The 24,212-nt window shown below is 35.4% G+C and overlaps 2 protein-coding genes across 3 annotated transcripts in view; both read right to left on the reverse strand.

The window, feature by feature from the left end:
• The window catches only part of LOC130902138 (G-protein coupled receptor dmsr-1-like), a 151,170-nt gene that overhangs the window by 48,176 nt on the left and 78,782 nt on the right, over positions 1-24,212 (reverse strand). The gene's annotated exons all lie outside the window — the stretch shown is intronic.
• On the reverse strand, positions 837-5,177 carry LOC130900519 (uncharacterized). The gene has a single exon (XM_057811210.1). The coding sequence runs from the start codon at positions 5,175-5,177 to the stop codon at positions 837-839; it is 4,341 nt and encodes a 1,446-aa protein (XP_057667193.1).

Consider the following 24,212-nt stretch of genomic DNA (forward strand, 5'->3'; position numbering starts at 1 on the left):
TGAAACACTTGAACTAAAAATAACACACGGAACTAGGAGAAACGACTTGGAACTTTCACCTTCCTTCCACATCTGGTTTCCACATGATGAAACTTCATCAGAGGGTCTTCAGAATTAATAGGTTGAGCTTCTTGGATTTGGGGTGGTGAAGCGACGACCTTGACTTGTGAATCAACTAGAGAACCGCCGGTAGCTGAACCACCAGAATCACTTTCTGATTCGACCTCAGCTAGAAGCTGGCCTTGATCCATTTCTTCTTCGAGAGGAATTTCCAAGGGAAAAACTCGCTGGACAGGACGCGTCAGTTGGCCATCCTGCGTTCGAAGCTTGACAACTCGGCACCGACCGTCCACACCAAGAATCAGTTCTTCAACCACTGCCATCGGCCAATGCATCCGCTTCTGATTGTCAGCGCCAATGAGGACTATTTCTCCCACCTTGGGCTCTCTCGGATTCTTCAAATTGCTAGCAGTCATGAACATCTGGCCCAAGTATTCAGACCGGAAACGCTGCTTTAGGTTGTCTCTGATCTCTTGGCGACGTCTAACTCTTTTGTGTAAACTCTTCGCATCAACTTCGTCCAAGTCAGGGACACCCATTTCTTGAATATCTCCAATGAACATTTGAGGAGTAATAGGCACCGGATCACTCGGGTCATCCGATGTATAGGTGATGGGGCGAGAATTGATATAAGCAGTACACTCACTGATCACGGTGTTCAACTCTTCAAAAGTGAGTGAAGCCCGTCCCAGAATTTTGCGAAGATGAACTTTCAAAATCCCTATTAAGCGTTCCCAGAACCCGCCCCACCATGTTGCTGTGGATGGGTTGAAGCGCTATTCAATTTGGTTCACCAAACCGCGGGACGCTACTCTCTGCCAATCAATTCCATCGAGAGCATTTTTGAACCCCTTATAGTTTGTACCATTGTCACTGTACATGAAGGAAGGTCTGCCCCAACGCGCAATGAAACGTCGAAACGCCATGATGAAGGCTTCCGTTGACATGGCAGTAACCAATTCCAAATGTGTGACACGATAAACAGCACAGGTGAATATGCACACCCAAACTTTGTCTCCATTTTTAAGGTAGAGTGGACCAGCAAAATCCGTGCCACTGATTTCGAACACACGAGCGTCCCTTACCCGATTCTCCGGGAGCGGTGGAGACTCGATTTCCAATGCCTTGGCCCTATAACGCCTGCATATCACACACGCAGACACAATTCTTCTCACAGCTTGCCTCCCTCTAACGATCCAGAATCTTTCTCTTAGAAGGTTCAGAAGACCTTGCCCTCCAATGTGTCCATTCTGCGTGTGCAAGTCGTGGATCAATCTGTCAACAATGACATGCTGGAAAGGAAGAATATAAGGTGCACGGAAGTCTTCAGGGTCTTTTCTCGCCCAAATACGGGTTCTCAAACGCATCAGTCCGACTTTATCTTTGTGTGGCTTCAAATTTTTCAGCTGTTTATCACCTAGCCCTTCAAAAGCTTCATCCTGTATCGATTTCAGAACCACCTTTTCAGCTCTTGCGATTTCCGACAAAAACAGCTCTCCAGAGCGCTTTTCCTTCTTTGAATATTTGTTCCACAGAAACCTTATCATCCATGCAACCATTCGAACGATCCGGTGATAAGAAGAAAAGTACCGGGCTAATCTTTCGCAGCAAAACACACCTGATTCTTGGGATAAAGCTGAAATCAAAGGCGTTTTTCTCCTTTCTATTTGAACTTCATTTTCATCAGGAGGGACATCGCAGTTAGGCCATTCAGAACGCGGCCCGTACAACCATCTCGGCCCCTCCCACCATTTGGAGTCAAGAAGTTCTTCAGGAAAATAACCCCTGCTAGGAAGATCTGCTGGGTTCATCACCCCTGGCACATGTTTCCACGTATCAGGATCAGTCAGAGAACGAATTTCCTTAACCCTGTTGAACACAAATACTCCCCACGGTTCCTCTTTCTTGATCCAACACAGAGCCGTGGAAGAATCTGACCAAAAATGGCACTCTACATCGCCAATCTCTTTTACAATACTAGAAGCCATTCGCGCCCCAATTGTTGCAGCCAGAAGCTCTAGGCGAGGAATTGTAGGTCTCTTAACAGGGGCAACACGAACTTTCGCTCCCACCATTATCACAGATACCGTGTTATCTGTTTCAACTCGCAAAAATGAGACGGTGGCATAAGCGACCTGACTTGCGTCACAAAATGTGTGTAGAGACACATTACCAACGGTCAATTTCAACCATCGTGGGACTTCGATTTGATTCAAGACATCAGCTTGACTCATCCACTTACGGAACGTTGCCTGGCTTTGCTCATTAAAAGGGGTATCCCAGTTCCCAGCCTCACCCCAACTTTCTTGAACTAACAATCTCGGTATCAAAATGGCGGGTGCACATACACCGAGCGGGTCGAAAATACGGTGTGCTGCTGACATCACTGTTTGTCGCGTGATGGCATCACTTTCCAAAGACTTGGGAGGGTTTAACCTGAGAATATCCTCCTTTTTATCCCACAGAAGTCCAAGAACGGGGAAACTGGTGTGAGCAGCACAATCGGGGTCGCTCCATTCCCAGCCACGAAGATCAAAGCAGGCTTTCATAAAAATTTCCCTGGCTTGCGACATGAAGCTCAAAAGTTCCTTCTCATCATCAACCGAAGTCACACAGTTATCAACGTACAAGCATTTGCGCAACTGTGAGATGACAGATCTTTCATAAGGAACCTCTTTTGAAGCCACTTTTTCCTCACACTTTGAGAGATGATGGTCAATAACGGCCCCTAGCAAATAAGGGCTACTGGTCACCCCAAACACCACCCTCCTGTGACGGTAGATTTTCATCTCTCCGACCTCGTCCTTCCATAGGAACCTCAAGCTATCCCGATCCTTTTCCGAAACAGAAATCTGTAAGAAGGCTTTTCTTATGTCAGAAATAACGCCTATTGCGTTCAGTCCGAATCGTAGAAGTATCGATGGGATTAACTCTACATAACTCTCCCCTTTTTCTAGACACATATTCAGGCTAGGTTTGCCTTTCTCTTTGGACGAGGCGTCGAAAACAGGACGAATTCGGGTGGTACTGGCTTCCTTAACCACGGCTCGGTGAGGCAAATAATGTCCGAAATCCCACTTATCAAGCTGTACCTCTTCAATAATTTCATCTTTCAGCCATTCTTGAAACACCGCTTCATATTCTTTCACCAAATGACCGTTACGTAACTTGGCTAGGGTCGATTCAAGTCTACCACGGGCCAGATCGAAATTTCGAGGCAGCGGGGGATGTTCCTTCAGCCATGGAAGACATACCTCATATCGTCCATCAGGTAAAATCTTAACTGTTTCCAAGAAGTGCCGACGCACAACCGTTTTTGCCTCTTCTTTGGTACTAACCAAAGCGGGGTCCTCGATGCCCAACACATCCAACCTCCACATATCAGAAGGGTCGAACTCCTGGGCGCAGTGCAAACTGATGTTAACCATACAACTTGTCTCAGCGTCCTTAACGCGGCCCATTATGGTCCAACCTAGGCTAGTTTCGATAGCAACCAAACCACAGCTTAATACCTCGCGCCTCCCGGTGAGTAGCTTTCCCGCGACGTCCGCTCCAACAAGAATGCCAATTGGGCCCTCTCTGTCGTCAGTCAACTCGATTTTCTTCTCGCGAAGTTCAGATACCCATAGACCTTTAGGAATGGAGGGAATGGCGTGACAAATCTGTTCCGAGTCAAGAAGTTCAAAGTTGCAGGAAAACGCACTCATCAAACTTTGCAGACGGATCTTATAGCATTGATGCGTCTTGGGTTCAGTCTTGCTCCCACCAAACAATGCATGAACCAAGTTCTCAGTGCGGATCGGCTCATAGCGCATTCTGGTAGCCAGCGCTTGAGTTATATAACTTCTTTGAGAACCTGTGTCAATCAACAACCTGGTGGTGACAGGATTTTCTCCTTTCAAACGAACCCTCAACGTTTGCATCAAAACTGGTGCACTCTGGATACTAGCATAGTTGTGCTCTACATCGTTTTCTTTCTTCGTTGCCTTACTAATTTCAATAGACGTTGAATTCCGGTTACGAGGAATTGGGCACATCACAGTAACAGGTTCAGCACAAACTAAGCAACACAGCTTTTCCTTATAAGGCCGTTTCCCGTGGAATTTTTTCAGACACTTAAAACAGCGGCTTTTAGCTTTGAGGAGCTTAATTTTCTCCTCTTTGCTCTTGTCCCTCGCCTCTGAACACAATTCGGTATTGTGAGAATTTTTGCAAAAAATGCAACTGACATCTTCAGTGCCTTCTGTGGACTCAATACCAACTAGGTCAGCAGCTGTGGTGTACTTTCCAGTCGAGGACTTGACATTCCCAGCACTGCTCTTTGGTGCAGCGCTGGGGACAGAAAACGTGCTCCTAGCTAGCAGAAACCGCTCCTCGCTTTCAACCTCTCTCTTCAGAAAATCTCGCAACTTCACCATTTGATCTGCAGCCTCAAAGAGGGATGATTCATCAATGCCGCACGACTTCCGCTTACGCTCCCATTCCCGCAAAATTGACTCAGGAAGTGCGGATTCAATTAAAGGCGCGAGCATGCACGCGTATTTTTCTGATGTAACTCCCAAACTCTCCAAGGCCATAAGCTGGGTTTCTAGCTTGTCATGAAGCTGTGCGAGAGTCAAAGAAACTTTGCCCGATGCCTGTACCAAGACCAATGAGAGAAGCTCCCTAACATACAACTCAATCAGCAATTCATCACGGCCAAAACGGTTTTTCAGTTGGCCAAAAGCCTTCGGATAATTGGCCCCCGATGCAGGATAGCTACTCAACAGTTCCTTTGCTTGGGTACCATCCTTGGCAATACGCAACAAAATCAAGAACTTATCCTCAGAAGGCAGGTCCTCTCTTTCATGGATTTTCTTGAAATATGCCCAAAAACTGATCCATGTTTTAGGCGTGATGTCGAATTTTGGGAGATCCAACTTAGGTAATTTGAGGGTGAGGTTATCACTAGGAGCAGCAGCAGAAACTTCGGTAGGACACGCTGTGTTGGCCTTGACTTTTTCCAGTAACTCATTCTTTCTAGCACTCAAAGTTAGCCAGGTGTCCCTGTACTTCTCCACAGTTTCAAACTCCTTACCTAAATCTTCTTCTTTGACCTGATCCAATGACTCGAACATAATTTCTTTTACTTTATCATCGAGAAGAAAAAGCCTATCAGCCTTGTCGGTAAGCTTAATAAAAGCAACAGTTACTATTTCAAATATAGAACTACACCCCTGGGCTTACCCAATAATTGTTTCGATGTCTGTTCTAGGCCAATTTTAAACCTAGTCGGTTAAAGGTGTTTTCTAATATTTCTTTATAAACAAGATTGAAAGGTACCAGAGCAATTTTCCCTTGTTTTCCGTTTCGATTTTCTGAAAAGGTGGTTTCACAAAAGGATTTCTCAAAAATATGACGGCTGAACAGCTTATCTTCAATTTTCTTTTCATAAACGTTCAGTATAGCCACATTCTCGGACAACTATCATTTTTAGATACCTTACTAATGAAAAATAGGAATAGAGTAGAATTAAATATATTCAGGAAAATCCCGCTACATACAGGTGCGTACATCGTATCCAACATAAAATGGCCAGGTCCACATCACCTGGTTCATTGTTCAAAATTAGTAGAAACGCAATAATGGTAAGGTTGTAGCTTCTATAATTGAGGGTCGACATGGCCTCGACTATTTGTAAAATTAAAAAGTAAACAGTGACTCTTACTATACAATACTGGAGAAGATTGAGAATACACAAAGAAAAAATCTTTCCCACCAATACAGTGCACATTATAAGTCAATAGAAGCAATTGTTAGATTCAGTGAATTGAAATTGCTTCCTTACCCGTAGATTGATCATCAACATATCTGAAAAACTATCTAAACGAAAGAAATAAGTCATCGCTGAAGCAGAAATAAGAGAAAAGTTGTGCCAGAGAAAGTTTGGAAATGCTTTAAATTGTATGTATATTTTATATGAAACTATACTGAAAGTAAAACAAATTTTGTTCCAAAACCTTTTTTGTGTACTAAATTTGTTAATAATAGCCTTGAGGGAACAATTCAATAATAGAAAAATGCCAAGCTGAGAGCTAAAGGGATTCAGAGGAAAAGATATGCACCGTAGGATTTTTACATAATAAAGGAAAAACTATATGACCACAGATGTAAGTGAATTGTTTCATAAACCCTTCTTCAGTGGACAAAGAATATCTACCTGTCTATTTCTATAGTAAGTTCAAATAAATATATCATTTCAATCCTCGACAGAATTTATGAGGGTTGCAATTCATTGAAATCAAATTGCATATTTGTTTCAACGTTCAAAAATAATGTTGTTAAAACTAAAATTGAGAATTTTTAATTTACCACTTTTTCGGAAGCATTAGCATGAGGTTTTTTACTGCTTAAAGCTGTTTTGTTGTTCAATATCCTCTGCCTACGTGCGTTCTGTGAACATATTATAGATTATAGAACCTACCATGTCTATATTTCGGGATAACACCAAAAGGATTTGCTTTTTATTCTAGGCGTAAAGTTTTCAATCTTCTTCCAAGCGAATGTTTTAGATAAGATAAAAATAAAATAAAGTCGGAGCATACAAAATTATCATGGAATATTTCTATAGATAGTTTTCGAAAAATAAATCTTATATACACACTCTTCCTTCTTACCTCTCTTTTTTATGACGTTGATATATAAATTGAAACTGAAAGAGCGATAGAATATTTGAAAACATGAAAAATATTTGGTTCTTACTGGGGACGATTATTTATATTTGAATATAGGACAAAATTGTGTTTCAATTGTGTGAGCAATTTTTCTTTTTTCATAAATTCAAGGATTGTTTTAGTTGAGCCATTGCGTTAGATTCTTTTCCACATATTTCTCCATTCTCTCCTATACCGTCTTTTGTTTTATTTGTTGCCATTTCTATTTATTTTGTCCAATAATTTTTATGTCTTCCTTTCTTGTTTCTGTAAATTTGTCATTCATATATCTTTCGTATTAATCGTTCTTCGACCATTCTCATGTAGTGACAAAACCATCTTAGCTGTCCTCTCTTGACTTTGTTTTGAACTGGTGCAGAGTTCAATTTTCTTCCTCACAGTGTTTTTCTTATGTTTTGATATTCTCAATTTTTTATTTCTGTACTCTGTGTTATACATTTTTGTTCCTGTTGTTCTGTTTTCATGTTTCTGATCAAATGTGAAATGTGGGTGTAAATAACCACTTCTCTATATCTTTTCTTGGCCATATTCAAGTTTTTTTAAAGAAATTAGTTTGTCGTCTCTCACTCTACTCGGAATGATCAGAAATATTTCAGACTCGATTTCGAAACGTTATCTGTCTACAACGTCTACCAGAGGTAGAGCCTAAAGTAAATTTTAGTAAATTTTTGATAGAATTATCCTTTATAGTTGCTGGTAAGTTTTTCTTACATCTTTTTGACTTTTTATATGCAGTGCTCACAAAATTTCTATGTTATTTTTTTTGGAATCTTTCATAATTTCCTTTAAAAAATATATATAGCTAATTCATTTCCGTGAAAAATCGTCTATTCTATTCATTTGGGAAACAGAACGAAAGTAACAGAATTGAATTCTTTTATTATTATATTTTGAAAGTTTTAACATTTGATCCTTTTTATGCACATCTGTTCCACTAACTCGTTTCCTCCTTAGTACTTTCAAACTGTATTCACGTTTTCTTACAACACATAAGAAGGAAAAAAGCATAAATTACTATACCAACACATCATCAACGGGATCATCTCTGCAGATTGGAACACAATTAAGGGTTGCCATCATCACTGCTTTCATTAGATAAGTTGCACTTTTTATTTCTAGCATATTTGAGTTTGAGCTGCTTTTAAAATAAACTGATTCATTTTAGATTAACTCTTTTGATTAGTTCCGAAACTTTTCTTATGAATTTATTATTCACTGAAACTTTTTTTTTATAACAATTCTTAATAATTTGGAGAATCGTTTTCGTTCAAATTTTTTGTTGCTTTTAGTGTTCCACTTTTCTCCCGTCATTAAATAACTGATGGTAACCAATTTTTCACCTCATTTGAGTATATGTAATATGAATAGTTTAACTGAAGCTGAGTACTACTTCCTGGTGAAGACTCTCCAACCGAGAACCTTAAAGTTACACTTTATATGAGTTCATATTGAAATTTTCACCGGCAAACTGCTATGAGATATGATACAGCAGAGGTAAGGAAATGCTGAAAACTTCATGTGTTCAAAGAGGAAACGAAATACAGACAAAAATGTTTATTGCTAAGGGTTTTTGACTTGTAAATTTGATATTATATATATTAGTTTTTAAATTTTAATATGTCTAAACAAAATATTTGATTTGGTGTTTACTTAATATTGACAGTTTACTATTTTTGATATTAAAATTATTTCGTGTTTTCATCACTGCGGTGTTTAAGTATTGGTTAAGGATTTCGTTAGAGTTTATCCATAAAGTGAGACTACAGAAATTGAGGATGAGGAAATTTTAATCTCCTTTGTTGTAAGTTCATTATTTCTCAGCGTGCCGATCCCGCAGACCTTCCAGTACCTTGAGGACTTACTGAGATGTAATAATTTGGGAGCTGATGTAATAGAAGAATATTAACAGTTAACAAAAATATGTACGGAACAAATTATTTCCAGTACAACAACGAATTCTACAAGCAAGACGAAGGAACAGCAATAGGAACGTGCCTATCACCGTTTATGGCTTAACTGCTCAAGAGTCATTTTGGAAAGCAAATCATTCAAAAGTTTCAATATTTTCCCCGGGTATCGTACAGGTATGTGGATGATATTTTCGCCATATTCAATACGAAGAAGGCAAACGTAGACGAATTCATTTTGGAACTCAACTCAAAATATTCATCTATAAAGTTGACCTATGAAATGGAAAATAATGGAGAGTTACCATTTTTTGATACTTTAGTAATTGGAAATAGTAATAGGCTAGAATTTGATGTATTTAGGAAAAACACCGCTAAATTCAGGTACATCTCGGCTAATTCTTTTCATTATATCCAACATAAGATGACCAGTCTCCATTTCCTGGCACATCGTTTAATTTACTTTCCATTTACCATCGAGAGATACAATAAGGAAAAGACCTTCATTGGGGATGTGGCTGTACTCAACTGCTATGATAAAAGAATTGCAAATAGGTTAATCAATTGTCATAGCTTTAAAAAATCTCTATGTGAAACACTTTTTTTCAGACCCAAAGTGAAAGACCAGAAAAATTTGCGCTGATGCCTTTCAATCCTCTTTGTACAAAAAAAGTAGAAGTGGAAGTAATATTTAACAGAGTCTTACAGCTCACTTTATGGTTCAGTAGTCAAGAAATAAATGTGAATATTACCGTTAATTGTATTTGATTAACAGATTTTCTTTCATATGTCAATTTTAAGCGATATATCCCAAAAGATTTATTCAATCTGATTCTGGGTAATCTCTTGACCATTAGCGGGGTGTAGGTTTCTTTCGGTTGACCTTAGTGGCGTTCATAGACTAGAACTTGATAATATTGAATTATTAACTTATTTTCAATAAAAACCCTGAGCGTCCATATTTATTTCAATTTTAAAAAAATTGGATGAATACTAAAAACATAAATTTCATGTTTATCTATACATAAATCACTTGCTTGTAACTGTAACAGGGAATCTGAATTTATATACCTCATCTTTTTAATAAATCTGAGTTATGGATTACAGATATTCCATTGAGAAAACTGTCAATCTCACTAGTTGGTAGGTATTTAGATATACCTACCTCCAGACTGAACAAAATATTTGAAAAATATTTTCAAAAGATTGATATCCGATTTTGATTTATTCTTTTCAGATTCATTATGATGTAATCACAAAATTTTCTATTCTGGAAGTCTTCACATATTTTCGACTTATCAGTTTAAGCAGGTTTTCACTAAAATTAGTACTGTGAATTGAAGTATATTTATTTCCAACTTAAATACGACGAAAACAAAAGCACGCCATGCCGTTTGAACGTGCTTGAAACGATACAACAGGAACGTACTCAATACTATAGTATAATGAGAATAGTATAGAGTAAAAGTTTGTGGTATTTACAGATGATAGTAAAAAAAAATTCAGACATAAAAAATGTCCTACATTATTTGTATATAATGAAGTGAAATCAGTGGAAATACAATGTCTTTCCATATATAAAACTAACTCGTTCAGGGTTCTATTATAACCGATTATTTCACATCAAAACATCTTTTGATGTTTGACTTCTGCGGTCACTTGGATCATAGTTAAACTATAGGAAAAGACGAAATCTCTCATTCAAGAGGTGTTGCTACCTCACAACGCCAGATCCCACACAACAGCTGCAATATAGCAGAAACTAAAACTGTTTAAATAAATGAATGTAAAACACTTGATCATCAATATTACAGTTCGGATTTATTGCTATGTGATATTCAAAGAAGCTCTTGGGGGCAAGCAATTGCAGACTTAACATTAAGTGGAAATACCTCATTTTATTTTGTTTCCCAACATCATTTTGTATGTATGTACAATAAAAAAGGTGATTATAAAGGAAACTAATTTGTAGAAATGTAGTTGCTTTTTGTAAAATAAATTTTGTTTATACGCCGAGCTGTAATTATTATCTTTATATTCGCCTATATTTTTTTCTTTATATTCCCATAATAATACCTAGATAAGATCATCATTAAGCACTTATATGATATTGGTTTGTATTTAGTTTCTATAGAAAAACTCATGAGTTTCCCTTCATAGTGCGTTTTTTTTCAAATTTTGCGTAGCATTCCAATAATACTTATGCAGTTCTGGTTGCTTTTCGTTTCTGAAATGAATGTGATTATTGCTACCATTTGTACAATTTCTGTTTTCAAAAAGTTGATATGTTGTTGTAAATATTTGAAATAAGAACTTCTATTTTAAATTTTTCTGAATTAGGACGGTTATAATAAGCGTAGTCTTCGATTTTATCTGCTATTCCTTTATTGACCATTTTACTATTACAGTCAATTTTAAAATACAAAATACAATGGATGGAAACAATCAAATGAAAATGCAAGTCATCTACTCTCAGCTTATAACTGATTCCAGCCCTGTGAAACGATATGTTGACTGCAGGTGCCCGACGTTTTGCACTTGTGGTTGATAGTGATTAGGTGTGTACTTTTGTTTATGTCTTGTTTATCTTGAAAATAAATACACCAGAAATACTGACTGAGAATTTGAGAGAAATAATAAAAAGCATTATTAGACAAACAGGTGTTAATAAAATGAATAGGTGGCTGTGACACAATTTTGAAATCAATGATATATTCAATGGAAAAGACATAGTTAAATTATAATGCCACAAAGGTTAAGAGGGTTTGGCGATGTGCATTGGATGGATGAATATGGAATGCCTAATAAATTCTTGAGAGGGCAAACAAAAGATTGAGGTGGATAGATAATGTAATCAAAGGGAATGGATGGAGTGTTATCGACAATAGAGTGGAGTGGAGACCTTGGGCTCGGCCACTCTCGACTCTTCATGAAGCACTGTGGAGTGATTAAGTTTTTATTGTTACATCTATTCAAAATTAAAAGAAAATATTGTCATTGATCATGCCAGAAGCCAAGAGAAGATGTCCTAAATCATGTCATCTCTGCGGTGGCCCTTGTCCCAACCATCATCCAGCTTCCCTGCCAGTAGTTGCTAACAGATCTTCCCAAGAAGCCACCGCTAACAATAAGACGACTCGCCCTGTATCAAAGTCGCTAAGGTTCCAAAGGGAACCGAGCAAAGACATCAGTTTATTTCAGTTAGTTCTTGGTCATCCTTTTTTTTGGTGTTCGACCAGTAAGGGTAGGCGCCTAGATGGTTTTTCATCATAATTGGTCATAATTGTTTTTATTGCGGGGAAGTGGGAAGGGTGTGTAACGAAGTTACTATTTCTCTAAAATGTAAAAATGTAATTCTTTTTCAAGTATTACCAGGAAAATAGCCAGGTGTTAATGTAAAATATAGTTCTCTCTCGAAATTACTATTTACAAGGGATGTATTTTTTCCTGCGCCTCGAAACTCAAGGAACCGTAGCCAGAGCGACCCCACCTTTCGTACCGCTAGAGAAAGGGAAGAGCGTACAGCAATAAAAGAGATGGTACAAAATAAAAAAGGAAAGTCGTTTGCTGTCCTCTTCGAAGTAAGACGCCAACCAAGGAGTACCGTTGTATGTGGAAATATTTTTCCCAACCTCGATAGTGGGAGGAGAAAAGGCAGTTCTCGAAGAGCCAGGAGTCCGTAAAAGGTTTCGTCCAAATTTGAGTGAGGAAACCGTTTATTCAAATCCGTACCTCGAAAGCTTCGTAAGTAACACTAGCAGCAAATACTCAGGTTACCAATCCAGGAGAGCGAGTAAAATTTATTCATCTGGTTTCAGCACATTCATCCTTACCATACTGACCCCTGGAGTATTTCATTTTATTTACTGACGCTGCGCGGGGTAAGTGGAGCATACTATGATAAAAAAACTGGCGTCCGAGGCAATCCAAAAGAGCGTTACAACACCAATTGTCCTTAATCAATAGTGCTTCTCCCAATTGTATGTTCAAATAAATATTTGTGTATGACTGATGTATAATTTAACAATTGCTTAAAGCTAATTGTTATAGTTGGTTTCCTCAATTTCTATGGTAAAAACGTTCTGCTAACTTATATAATAGAATCTTGACTGATTACTTGAAGTTCGAACAACTCTGTGATATTGGAACACATCAAATATATCCCTCAACAAAACCGGTCATCGATCAAGTGACTTACGCAATCTTGTTCTCACATTTCCATATTGTTCGTCATGTCTATGTATATTATTTGAAGATGAAAGCTTATTGAATTGACACTGAAGTTACAGATATTACTTGGGGAACGTTACAAGGAGAGAATTCAGCGCAAAAGGAAAACATGTTTATGGATGCATCATGAAATAACTTTCACGATCAGACCTAAATTTGACATCTTGGGAAGAGAAATTTTATGCTACACAGATAGAATAAATGGAAAAGGAGTCATGTTATTTGAGGATATATGTTAAACAGGATTTTATGAACATATATTCAAAACAATTTATATTCGCACTAGTTTTATTTTTATTCTAGATATAGATTTTGAGAATCAACTTTGTAATGAGGAAAATTGAAACTTTGAAATATAGAGAGCGATTCGTCATTCATTTTCACACTGTAAATTACTCTAAACTTGTGTTATGAATCTTATCAGTGAGGAAATATAGAATTTTGATATTTCTGCTCATTTTTCTACGAGCATATCAGAAAATAATGGACTTCACTTTTAGGGGCCCTTTCTTGGGACAAAAGACAGCGAAGTCTTCTAAAACTTGGGTTATTAAATCAAATAAATGAGAGTCTAGGGGTATATATTTTGGCTTGAGGGATATAAATCGATAATGCGTTCTCGAATTCAATAATCTAGACACGTCGATAGTATGTCTACAACATCGTAATAAATGTCGATTCTTTTTCGAAAAAAAAAATCTTAAGCACACGAATTTGAATTTGTATTTGTATTGAATCACCTAAACAATAAGATTAGCTGTACAAAATGAATGGGAAACAAGGACTCAATCGTTGAAATACAACGATTATTTCTTTTTTTTTTTTGGTAATATACGACAAAATTTATTTGGCAATTGCTACTATGCTATGTACAAGGAGCAACACTTCGACAATTTTGGCTCCGAAACTGCAGAATGCTATATATTATTATACTTTCTTCTTAGTGACGTTATGAAGACGATGACTACTTTTTTAATTACTGATAATAATCCTTGTACTAATTGAAGATACCAAAACAATGAAGGAAAAATATTTTTTCAAAATGTTTACAAAAATTTTTACGTGAATCTTGGTATAAATGGTCTTCAGAATGATTTAAATTATAGATGCTAATGATGACAAAGTTATGAAAGTCTATCGTTAAGATATAGATACAGACGAGCTCATCATAGATGAATTTTATGACTTTCGTTCGTATATGATTAGGGTCACCAGATTGTCACCATCGAAAAACCAGACAATACAATTTTTTTTCGGAGATTGTCATTATTATTTCGGCATTCAAAACTTCTTCAAAGGTTAGTCAGTTTGATTTCTTATAAAATATGTTCGTAACATGTAAAACTAAAAAATTTAAAGAAACAAAACAAACTCAGATTTTTTCACAATTTTAAGATGCAAAATTGAGTATGATACAGTATACTTCCATCAATTTGTCTATGAGTGAAATTTCTTTACTAAAATCAAATTTCATGAATAATTTAAGATATTTTAAAAGCTTGAAGATTTAATTTAGTAGTGCGAACTCATGCCTCGGAAATTTATTTAAATTCCTAATGGAAAACTTGATGTTTACATTAGTCTCATAGAATCAATCAAAGAGACACTACTGTAGTAAACAAAAGCAAGGTCCCTCATCTCAACTTTATTTTATTCATCAAGATATTTTCCTTCAATATTAGTACAATTCAATCTCCAAGCTTCCCATGTTATTTTTATAGAACTATTTTCTAGCTATTCGAACTGAATCAGGGAAATCTGGTGGGTACAGAAGCAATTATAAGTTTAGTACATTCAATTCAAACAATGTCCGTGACATAGTACATTTTTTTCTTTTTTCAATCGATTCAATAATGTATAGTTGAGGTCATTATCAAATGTTTTCACTATTTCGCTGGACCTAAGTTCCTCAAATGACTATCGTTTTGTTCCACTTGTTTAGTTTTACATTTTACATTTAACATAACCTAACCAAAAAGGTTTTCTTGATTGAATCGAAAGCCCACTACATCATAGTAAATGAAAAAAAATCGTAAGAAGTAAGATCAGGCGGGTGAACATGATTGTTCTATAATTTGTTGACAGATACAAAACTTTCTTTTTCTTTTCATTACACTTTCTTATGGAGCTTTGAAGACCAAATGTTTCAATGTTTCGAAAACGGACGTTTTCGACTTTGGCTGAACTGACCGCCGATTATTGTTGTTCTTTCACGCTCCACTTCAAAAACATGTGTACGATATAGACACATCCCCGTAGATTTAGTTCAACCTCATATGAGTGCTATAGTAGTTTTTCTACAACATTATCCTTTAACCGGAAAGGTGGGTGGGACTTTTAGTACACCATTGAAATGGTGGCATCTGAGAGACTACTATTGATGGGTATTAATAAGATTTTTGGAGCACAAGTATATATATTTATCATGACGTCATATTTACATGGCTTCTGAGGCATTTTGACCATTGTCTATAAATTTTTGGTTCATCATTGCTGAAATATATCACGTCGCGAAAAGAGTTTGTAATTTTAATGAATCAGTATAAAAGTGAAAGTTTTGCCAAAATCATGTGCTTTACCTTTAAGAATCAGAATTTTCATTGCAATATTATGTTTTTTAGTCAGAGATGAGGATTAAGGGCGAACTTCGGCACCATTTAAGCATGTTTCTACCGTACACGTATTTAGCAAGTTTTTTCCTAACTGTATTAAGAGTATTTGTTCTCTTCCTGACCTTCCGTATTTTCCTTCTCCGAATTTTTGATGACACTAGCAATGTCCGCTTCCTCGTTTTCTGAAACTTCTGAGTTACCATAATTTTCGTTTACTGTTGATGGCTGCCAAACAAATAGTAAACAACGTGGGGTCTTTAAACTTGAAACTAATGCTGTCTAGATTCTATACTTTCTAATGAAGTGGTAACTACCGCCATCTCTAGGTCAGGCCAGGTACTTTTGGGGCCATCATCGTAGTTCGTGAGTTTGAATCCAGTGATTTCCTGTTAAGTTAATTGATAGAAGAAGACCAATAGATTAGTCCTCCAAGATCTCCAGGTGTTACACTTCTAGGTTGTTTTTTATGGGATTATTTGAAATTAATACGAGAGTTATCTGAGAATTTTCCGACCTTAACTTGCGAAAGTCAGCATTTGAATATAAGTTAGCAAACATATTTTCGCAGTCGTTGAGAGATTCTCTCCATTATTTTAGCCATTTTGGACGCTTAGTTTCTGTTTGACAATCATATAAGTGAGACGTTGTGAAGATTACTGAAAATGGAGAAAATTGAGTATAGAGCTGCCATTGGAGAACTTTTTTGAAAGGTCACATACGCATGCAAATGAAAGAGGAGTTTGGTGCGGTCAAAAAATGAGACAACTAGCAATATCATGGTTAGACAATCACTTGAACAAGTGTATAGACTTCTGAAAAATAAAGATGATTATGGAAAAAATTCTTGCATTTGTTTTCGTCCTTTTGTCAATTATCTAAAGACCCCTGGTTGGCATTTTGAGCATTGATTATAATTAAAAAGATTATGTATTAATGCATTTAATATTCAAATACTTTTATTGTAAAATTGATCTCTAAATGAGACGATTCTGTAGATTGTTGAAATGTCAAAGTTATGTCAAATTTGGCGTCTTTATAATTTTCACAAACTATTAAAAAATCGGCAGTTTAGGATTTTCATCTGAAATAAATCATTGCCGAAATAAAGATTTCTTCCATAATTTAACCGTTCTCTTTATACGGTCTACCTAAATTGAAATAAAAAAAAATTCATCAGCACGTATTCAAAGTCCTGATCTGACTCTCGATGACCATTTTTCCTTTTCTCTATTTCCAAAAGGATTTGCGTAGAAGGCTTTTAACGATGAAATATTGTTGCAGAATGCCGTAAACCAACATTACTTCTACTATTAAAGTGAAAAATAATTCATACCGTGCTATTTATTCATTTAAACTGATTTAGAGACGGAATCTGTTTACATAATACTAAAAAAACTGAAAACAGGTTCGGAGGTTTCATAATAGTAACCATCAGTATTCGTGTACGTGGGTACATAAAAACTGACCTACAAATTGATGTCATATAATTACTCGGTCTTCTTCAAGTCAATACTGTATCACGTTCACTCTAGAAAAGATCGTCCGTCACCTTCTACTCGTTTTATAATCGTATAGGCTTGTCAATGACATTTGAAAGAGTACAGATTTAAAACACAGGTATAGATATCGCAATCTACTTGCGAAACAAGCACTAGCTATATAAACTCTTGTCTAACTTAGTGCGCCCAAGATTCGAAAAGAAAAGTGTCTTGTACAATACACAGGGATTGACAGATGTTTTTTGAAAACCAATTCAGAGAGTAGTCAAAATATACTTGAGGCGTGAAAATAAACAACGATTCATATAGAAGAAAACGAAAACGAAAAATTTTGTGGATTTGTTAATGTAAAAACTTAGCTATAAGCCTGCAAGGCCTGATGTTTTGAAAAATAATCTTCCGAGGAAATACGTAAATCAGCAACTTCAAAAAATATCTGACGCCTTTTGTAATTCATATTCTCGGCCACCCCAGTTGAACAACTGCTCTTTTAATTTATTCACACCATCCAAGAAAATCCAAATGTACCAACGGTACAAGAAGCTATTGAAGAAAAAATTAGAGGGCTTAACAAAATCATGCAAACCTACTTATAGAAGAACGACTAACGATACCATGGGCAATAAACCTAGCATGGGGGGTGTTAGAGGGTATATCGCTGAATATAAACCTATCAAAGGCAACACAAATGGTAGAGAACAAATTAAGTTATAGAATTTAATTAAGTATAGTCAATAAAAATATAAGAAAATATTTTGGTGTCACTGAGGTACATTTTCAAGAAACTTATATTTATAATGTCTCAAATAAATTTTGCTACAATTGCTGGTCTATTGACAAATTGTTATTCACTAGCCCTTATGGTAAATATTTAGAGCTGGTGCTTATTTTTTTTTATCTAAAACCCTTTCTGGGGGATCGCATGAGATATCTTGAAACATTTTTTGAAGAGGTAATTAATGAAGAATGCTACTTTCAATCTTAAAAAACCTTTTAATATTGGTTTCTTTATACATGGGAAAAGTAATTCATGTAAATTATTTTGAATCACACATATTATAATGAACGTGATTTATATTAAGTTCCGTTCATATTTTCATCTAGTACCTTCTTGTACCATCTAATAAATGGACAGTTAATTACTTTAAATAAAATTAAAGCTAATCTAGTGAGATTTCCGAATAATATTTTTCCATTAAAATCTCAAATGTGTGTTTTACCGGGTTTTTCTCAGTTTTGTTCTGTGTGTAGCATTATCCATTGTGTTCTATTTTCCTATCATTATAGTAGCTCGAAATCTTCAGCTCTTTTGGATCTTTTCACTAGCTCACGTTTGTCCAGTAGTTTATCGCTTCATCTTTCTTACAGTTCATTACATAGCGTTAACAATAACTCTTAAAATCTTGATTTTTGTTCATTGTATGATCTGAATATCGCTGGATTTGTCATAGCCTTAAAGTTGTTTATTTTATGTCCATACAATCTTTAAGACCTGTATGTATATTATCCATTTATTTTTGATTGTTAGTTTTTTATGTGATAGCCAGTATAGTTTTCTATATTTCAGATTTAGTTCTTCCCTTTTCTTCATAACGAGATTTTTCCATTGTAGATTCGCTTAAAAATTAGTGTCTGTGTACTTAGTGGTATTTGTATATAATTAGGAACGATCATAGTCATTTAACAAGTATGTTTATTTATATAATTCACACATATATTTTGATCAAGTTTTATGCTCCAGATTTTCATCCAAATATTGATTTGAACTCACGCTCCTGGGAGCATTACAGCCTCTTTTCAGATTTACAAAGTGTCAATACACATATGTCGTTTGCAAATGTTTCTACTATACTTAGTTTGTTCTTTTACTGGTATATCGATGGACAGTGTCAAGATGGAAAATTTAGGCCCACCGTTTTCAAATAATTTCTGGAATAGTGAAAAATAACCCTTTAATCATGTAAACTTTTTGTAGTAAGCTTAGACTTTGAAATTTTTACCGTAGAAGTATAATGAACTAAAAGAAATTTGTGGTACATACACGAGTAACTTCACAAATAGTAAAAACTCCACTGACATTAACTTCGAAATGTTGACATAATTTCTGTAAAATAAGACGATCTATCTCCGTAATATTCCATATGGGTATAAACGTGTATAAATTCTGAGAAATTAGCTCGAAAGTTTAATCTCCAAACTTGAAATGAATTGAAGAAAACATTTAATAGACAAACTGAACAAGAGACGGATATAAATTAACAGTCTAGCGCACTTGAAATTAAATTTAAGGGAAAAGCTTCCGAAGTATTATTTCGAAATTTTTAAAACCAATTAAGAATGAGTACTATAATGTATGTTGTATATTAAGAGAAAAAATTAATTAGGGTCATAAAATAGCACGAAAGCCACCGTCGTGTCATTAAATATATTCTATTTCAACTTACTTTTTACAGCTGGTAGGTATAAGTAATGGACTGAGTTATTTCAATGTCTACAAACACATATAAGAGTTGAAATAAGTTATGTCAATGTCCACAAACACGATTACTGATCTTTTTGTTAGTCTAGCTCCGTGACTATCCAGTTTAAAGATAATTTCAGTTATTAATAGTAATTAATTAGAAAGAATGATAGTAGAAAACAGTGGACAACACTGTGAAGCTCCAATTTGGTTAATTACAATACCAATATGTTAGATATATAGTTTTCAAAGTTTAATAGAACTCATTGTTCTTCAAATTCTGGAGAACGCTTCAAAAATCGAATTTTCCAGAAAAAAAATTTACCTACTAAATATCACACGAATGAAGAGTCATTTTAGTTCAGCCACTAACGAGAGCTCGATTCGCGATTCCTATTAATATAAATTAATAATAAATTAAATACAAAGCTAATAATTCGAGTATTTGAAATAAAAATTGATTGTATAATAGAGAAACGTTCAAATGAAATAACAGCAAGAATATAATATAGTAACTTTGACTTTTTAAAAGTGATATGGGAACATATCATTTGAAGACAAGGAACACTGTTGTCTTCGGTTGTGAAGTAGTTCGATCGGAGTTCGTTCAATGGGAACTCTTTAAACTCCCAATTTTACAAAGGAGTATTGGAAAGTTTGGAAATTTATGTGGAAGTAAAGGTACCTAAAAATGAGCCGACAGGTTATTTTTTAATTAACGTGTCGTGGTATAGTTACTTTTTTGCGTAAGTTTATACTTTGCCCATCACATTTAGTACATTACGAATTTTGGTCCCTTCCAAAAGTGGAAATGTGCTACAAGAGAATAGTTTTGACAAAATTACTGACATTGAGAAGTCTACAATACGACAATATTTCTGTACAAATAGTCCTTACGCATTTCGAAGTAATTACTTACAATTATCAGTTCCGTTATCCATAACTTTTTTGAGAACTCCAAGTATAATGCAACCAATAAAAATACATAATCATCTAAGAATTGTGGTTTTAACAGCAGTAGATTTGGTTGTTAATGATCTCACAAATGAATAAACTACAATTGCCACAAGATTATTGAAGTGGATGATTTGAATGAAATATATGAAGAAAATGTGAAAATTCAAAGTTATATAACTACTGATAGAAGAAAATCACGGAGACACAGCCATAAGATTCCTCAAGATAACTCATATTTAATCTTATATTTGGCGAGTTAATAAAGCAGTTAAAGGAGATAAAGATTATTTTATATCTAGATAACACCTTCATGGCAGAAAGCAGACACAATGGTTGGGACAGAGGTTCAATTTAGCTACAAAGAAACTAATCATGGCTATTTTAGTAAGAAATGAGATAACTGCAAAGAAACTCGCATGCAAAACCTAATAAATAACCTCAAAAGATTTAATACAGGGGAATAAATATTTAAAAACACTACTTTAGATAACATACTCACCAAACTTTTTTCTAAACAAATTCAATGAAGGCGGTGAATATGAACAAATGAAGAAGAAGCGTTCAGCATATCGAGTGAAGAGTAAGGAAACTGAACAACTTGTAGAGAGATAAATAGCTGGATAGCAAATAACAAGATGAGCAAGTTACTAAGAGATAAGTGGTCAACAGCTCAATGGGGTATTAATAAAGGTTGGTCTAACAATAGCTGTTATTTGTGAGTCACACCCTAACGTCAAGTCTTTGCATTCATTTGACATCTCTTTGTTGAGGTCTTTGAAGGCAAATTCAACGATAAAGTAGAGCTACGGAATTGTGGCAATTTTTTTTGAAAATAGACGTTCAATTAAAAAAACATTTCGTGCACTTTTTTGGTTATGCAGTCAGGATTATCTCATTATAATAATTATATATATATATATATATATATATATATATATATATATATATATATATATATATAAATTAGTCTCTTAAGGACATAAATGAAATTTTTTAGTCTCAAATTTTCATATTAACAAGGTTACACCAAAGAGTTCAAGTCTATTGACCATTTTAAGCTCAATGGTTGTTTGAACAATCAAAAGGTTGGTGACGAAGGAAATCAACGAGAAAGGACATCACCGTAAATGAGCAAAATGAGAATTGTTGTATTCGGGCAATTGAGAAATTTGAGAATGATTGCCAAAAAGCCAAGAAATTTGATCCGATTTATTAGCTGGTCATCATCTCCAGTACTTCTTCGAAAATGGAGTCGCTCAAGCAGTTACTGTGAATAGTTTTATGAAAGATAACGGATTTGTAGCTAGAAATTGTTGATATAAAGCTCGACGATAATAGTTTCCAAGATAGCGCGTGTGAAATTCTATGGTGGTGATATCTCGAATTGTGATAAATCATTGGCCACCACATTCATGTTATTTGATAATGTTGGACTTATTTTTTGGCGAGATATCCCAATGAGCCCAGAACAATTCAAAAACCAATTGGATAGAGATATTATCAAATCAATTGTAGACCGTCGGATATGCCACTGAACCTCTGCAGCATGGTTGGACTAATCTTTATATAAAAACTCAACCCATTAAAAGAGACAAGAGACAGCCTCAGAAACAAACAGAAAAAGAAGTCTATTAATAGTAGATGTATCTCTACAGAAATGATATTTTCTATGGAAAAACTTTTCTATAACTAAAAACAAACATGGTTTGAAATAGATTAATCGTATCCTGTATATAGGAATGTCTCTTAATCATGTGTATCTAATAATTTCACTCGAAAGAGGTTGAATCTAGATTTATCGTCTGATAAATGCTTTTTACAATCGTAAATCTTAATATTATTTTGAGAAGATGTTCCATAATTGAAATAAAAAAATAATTGCCACTTGCTACTCCTCACTGTATTAGTTGACTCGAAGTGAATTAGTAGTATCCCTTGACGACAACCACTACTGCTATCAGCATCCACCAGAAGCCACGTTACGAATTTTAAATACCTAATGAAATAAGCGTAGCAAAGTTAGCGTGACAGAGAATACTTGATCAATCTTAATTTTCTTCTAATTTTATTTTACTGGAACTACGACTCTCAATATTTCTCACTCGTCCGATTTCTAAATCGAACAGCTAATATTGTCAACTAAATCTCTTACTTCTCTTGGTAACTGCAATAAACATTCAAATTCGCGGTAATGGAATTTCATCGTTAAGAAATGGAAGTTAATCGCTTGTACTGCATCCCGACCAATATGCTTCTGAAAAAGGTTTTACGGAATATAAATTATGCTAATTAAAATTTGATAATATCTAGTATTTCCAAATTACAGTTATAAATGGTACACGAAAAGGAATTCAACCAGTATCCAATGTGGTAAACATAAAGTGGAAATACGAGCTCTGTCCAAACATTTATCAGTCAGTGTCTCTCGAGTAATTGTTGTAACAATTACTTCAATCTTGTGTTTTGAATTGGAAAGGTCAGTTTATAGTAGCCATATACACACGATCTTTTATGAACTCTAAAAGAGATATCTTAGAAAATAAATTCGGTCAACAGACCTCTTGCGTTCAAACTAAATTTATTTTTCTAGCACATCGGTTTTAAACTGAGAACGATAATTGTAGATTATCAAGATAAGTAACACCAGTTACAGTTTTTTTGGGTATGGTAGCCTATATTGATAGCTCCTTCAATGGCTACGCAGATAACAATCCAAGGCTTTATAAAAACTGCACCAGGCCTCAAATGGATTATGGTCTTTGTGATCTCTAAGTGGTCAAAGAAGTCATAAATTTCACCATTGACTAGAAAAGATGGGTCAATCGCAATAACCGTAAAATAAAGCCGATTGTTAGCTTACATGTTTGCTTCAAACCAAACTCACTGGGAAAATTATCACCCAGCTCACCTATTATTGATTAATTAATTGATTGATGAAAAAAAAAAGAATTTCGACACCAAGATGTCGAGGGAATATCACTAATTGTAATAAAAAGATGCGCAGCTGAATTAACAAGTCTGTTTTCAAATTCTTTTCACTATCTCACAGAAAAGGTCTCTTCCCTACAGATTGTGAACTTCGAGTGCAATCCGTACCAAAAAAGAAAACGGAAAAAAGACGGTACCGTCCAATTGTTTTAGTTTGTTTAATTTAGTTGAGTCATCTTAGTCTGCTTACACCATCAGCGATCATCAATATGGCTTTTCCAATCATGCATTTTGCTGTCCTGTCCCCGCTGATCAACTGGCTCAATTATTTTCTTAAAAACGGATCCATCCTAGTCACCATCGATTGAAATACTTCAGAAGGGATTGAGGTCAACGCTGTGATGCAAATCAGCTACCCTAACGAAAACCCAATCCCGAAGAAAACAACATACCACTACTTTCAAAACCAATCTTAAAATATTCTGGTATTAAATAGTATCAATTTGATTGGGTTTAACGCAGAAAAGACCCGTACTGCTGTTTTTATAAAGAAATCTAGTGCTGTGGTGAGGAGCAAAATGTCCTGGTACCGTCTTGAAGTTGAAATAACTGGGCAGTTCCAAAAAACTTGAGGATCAATAAGCTTTATACTGCTTATACAGCTTCTAATACTCTACAAGTCTTAGATTCATCCATCGTTGGAGTAATGCTGGCACATCTGAAGCTGGTATCTCTAGCATACTCTAAGGATACAGCCTACGAAAGTTCGAGACCAACAGGCACAACTCAAGCTACTCGATTGTGGCAGGTTCTTACCTGTTGTGTTTTTGCTTTTTACATAAAAA

The sequence above is a fragment of the Diorhabda carinulata genome, chromosome X (genome assembly GCF_026250575.1).
Source record: "Diorhabda carinulata isolate Delta chromosome X, icDioCari1.1, whole genome shotgun sequence".
NCBI lineage: Eukaryota > Metazoa > Arthropoda > Insecta > Coleoptera > Chrysomelidae > Diorhabda > Diorhabda carinulata.

Excerpts from the sequence above, each read along its gene's own strand:
- LOC130900519 (XM_057811210.1), bottom strand. The coding sequence starts at position 5,177 with ATGTTCGAGTCATTGGATCAGGTCAAAGAAGAAGATTTAGGTAAGGAG.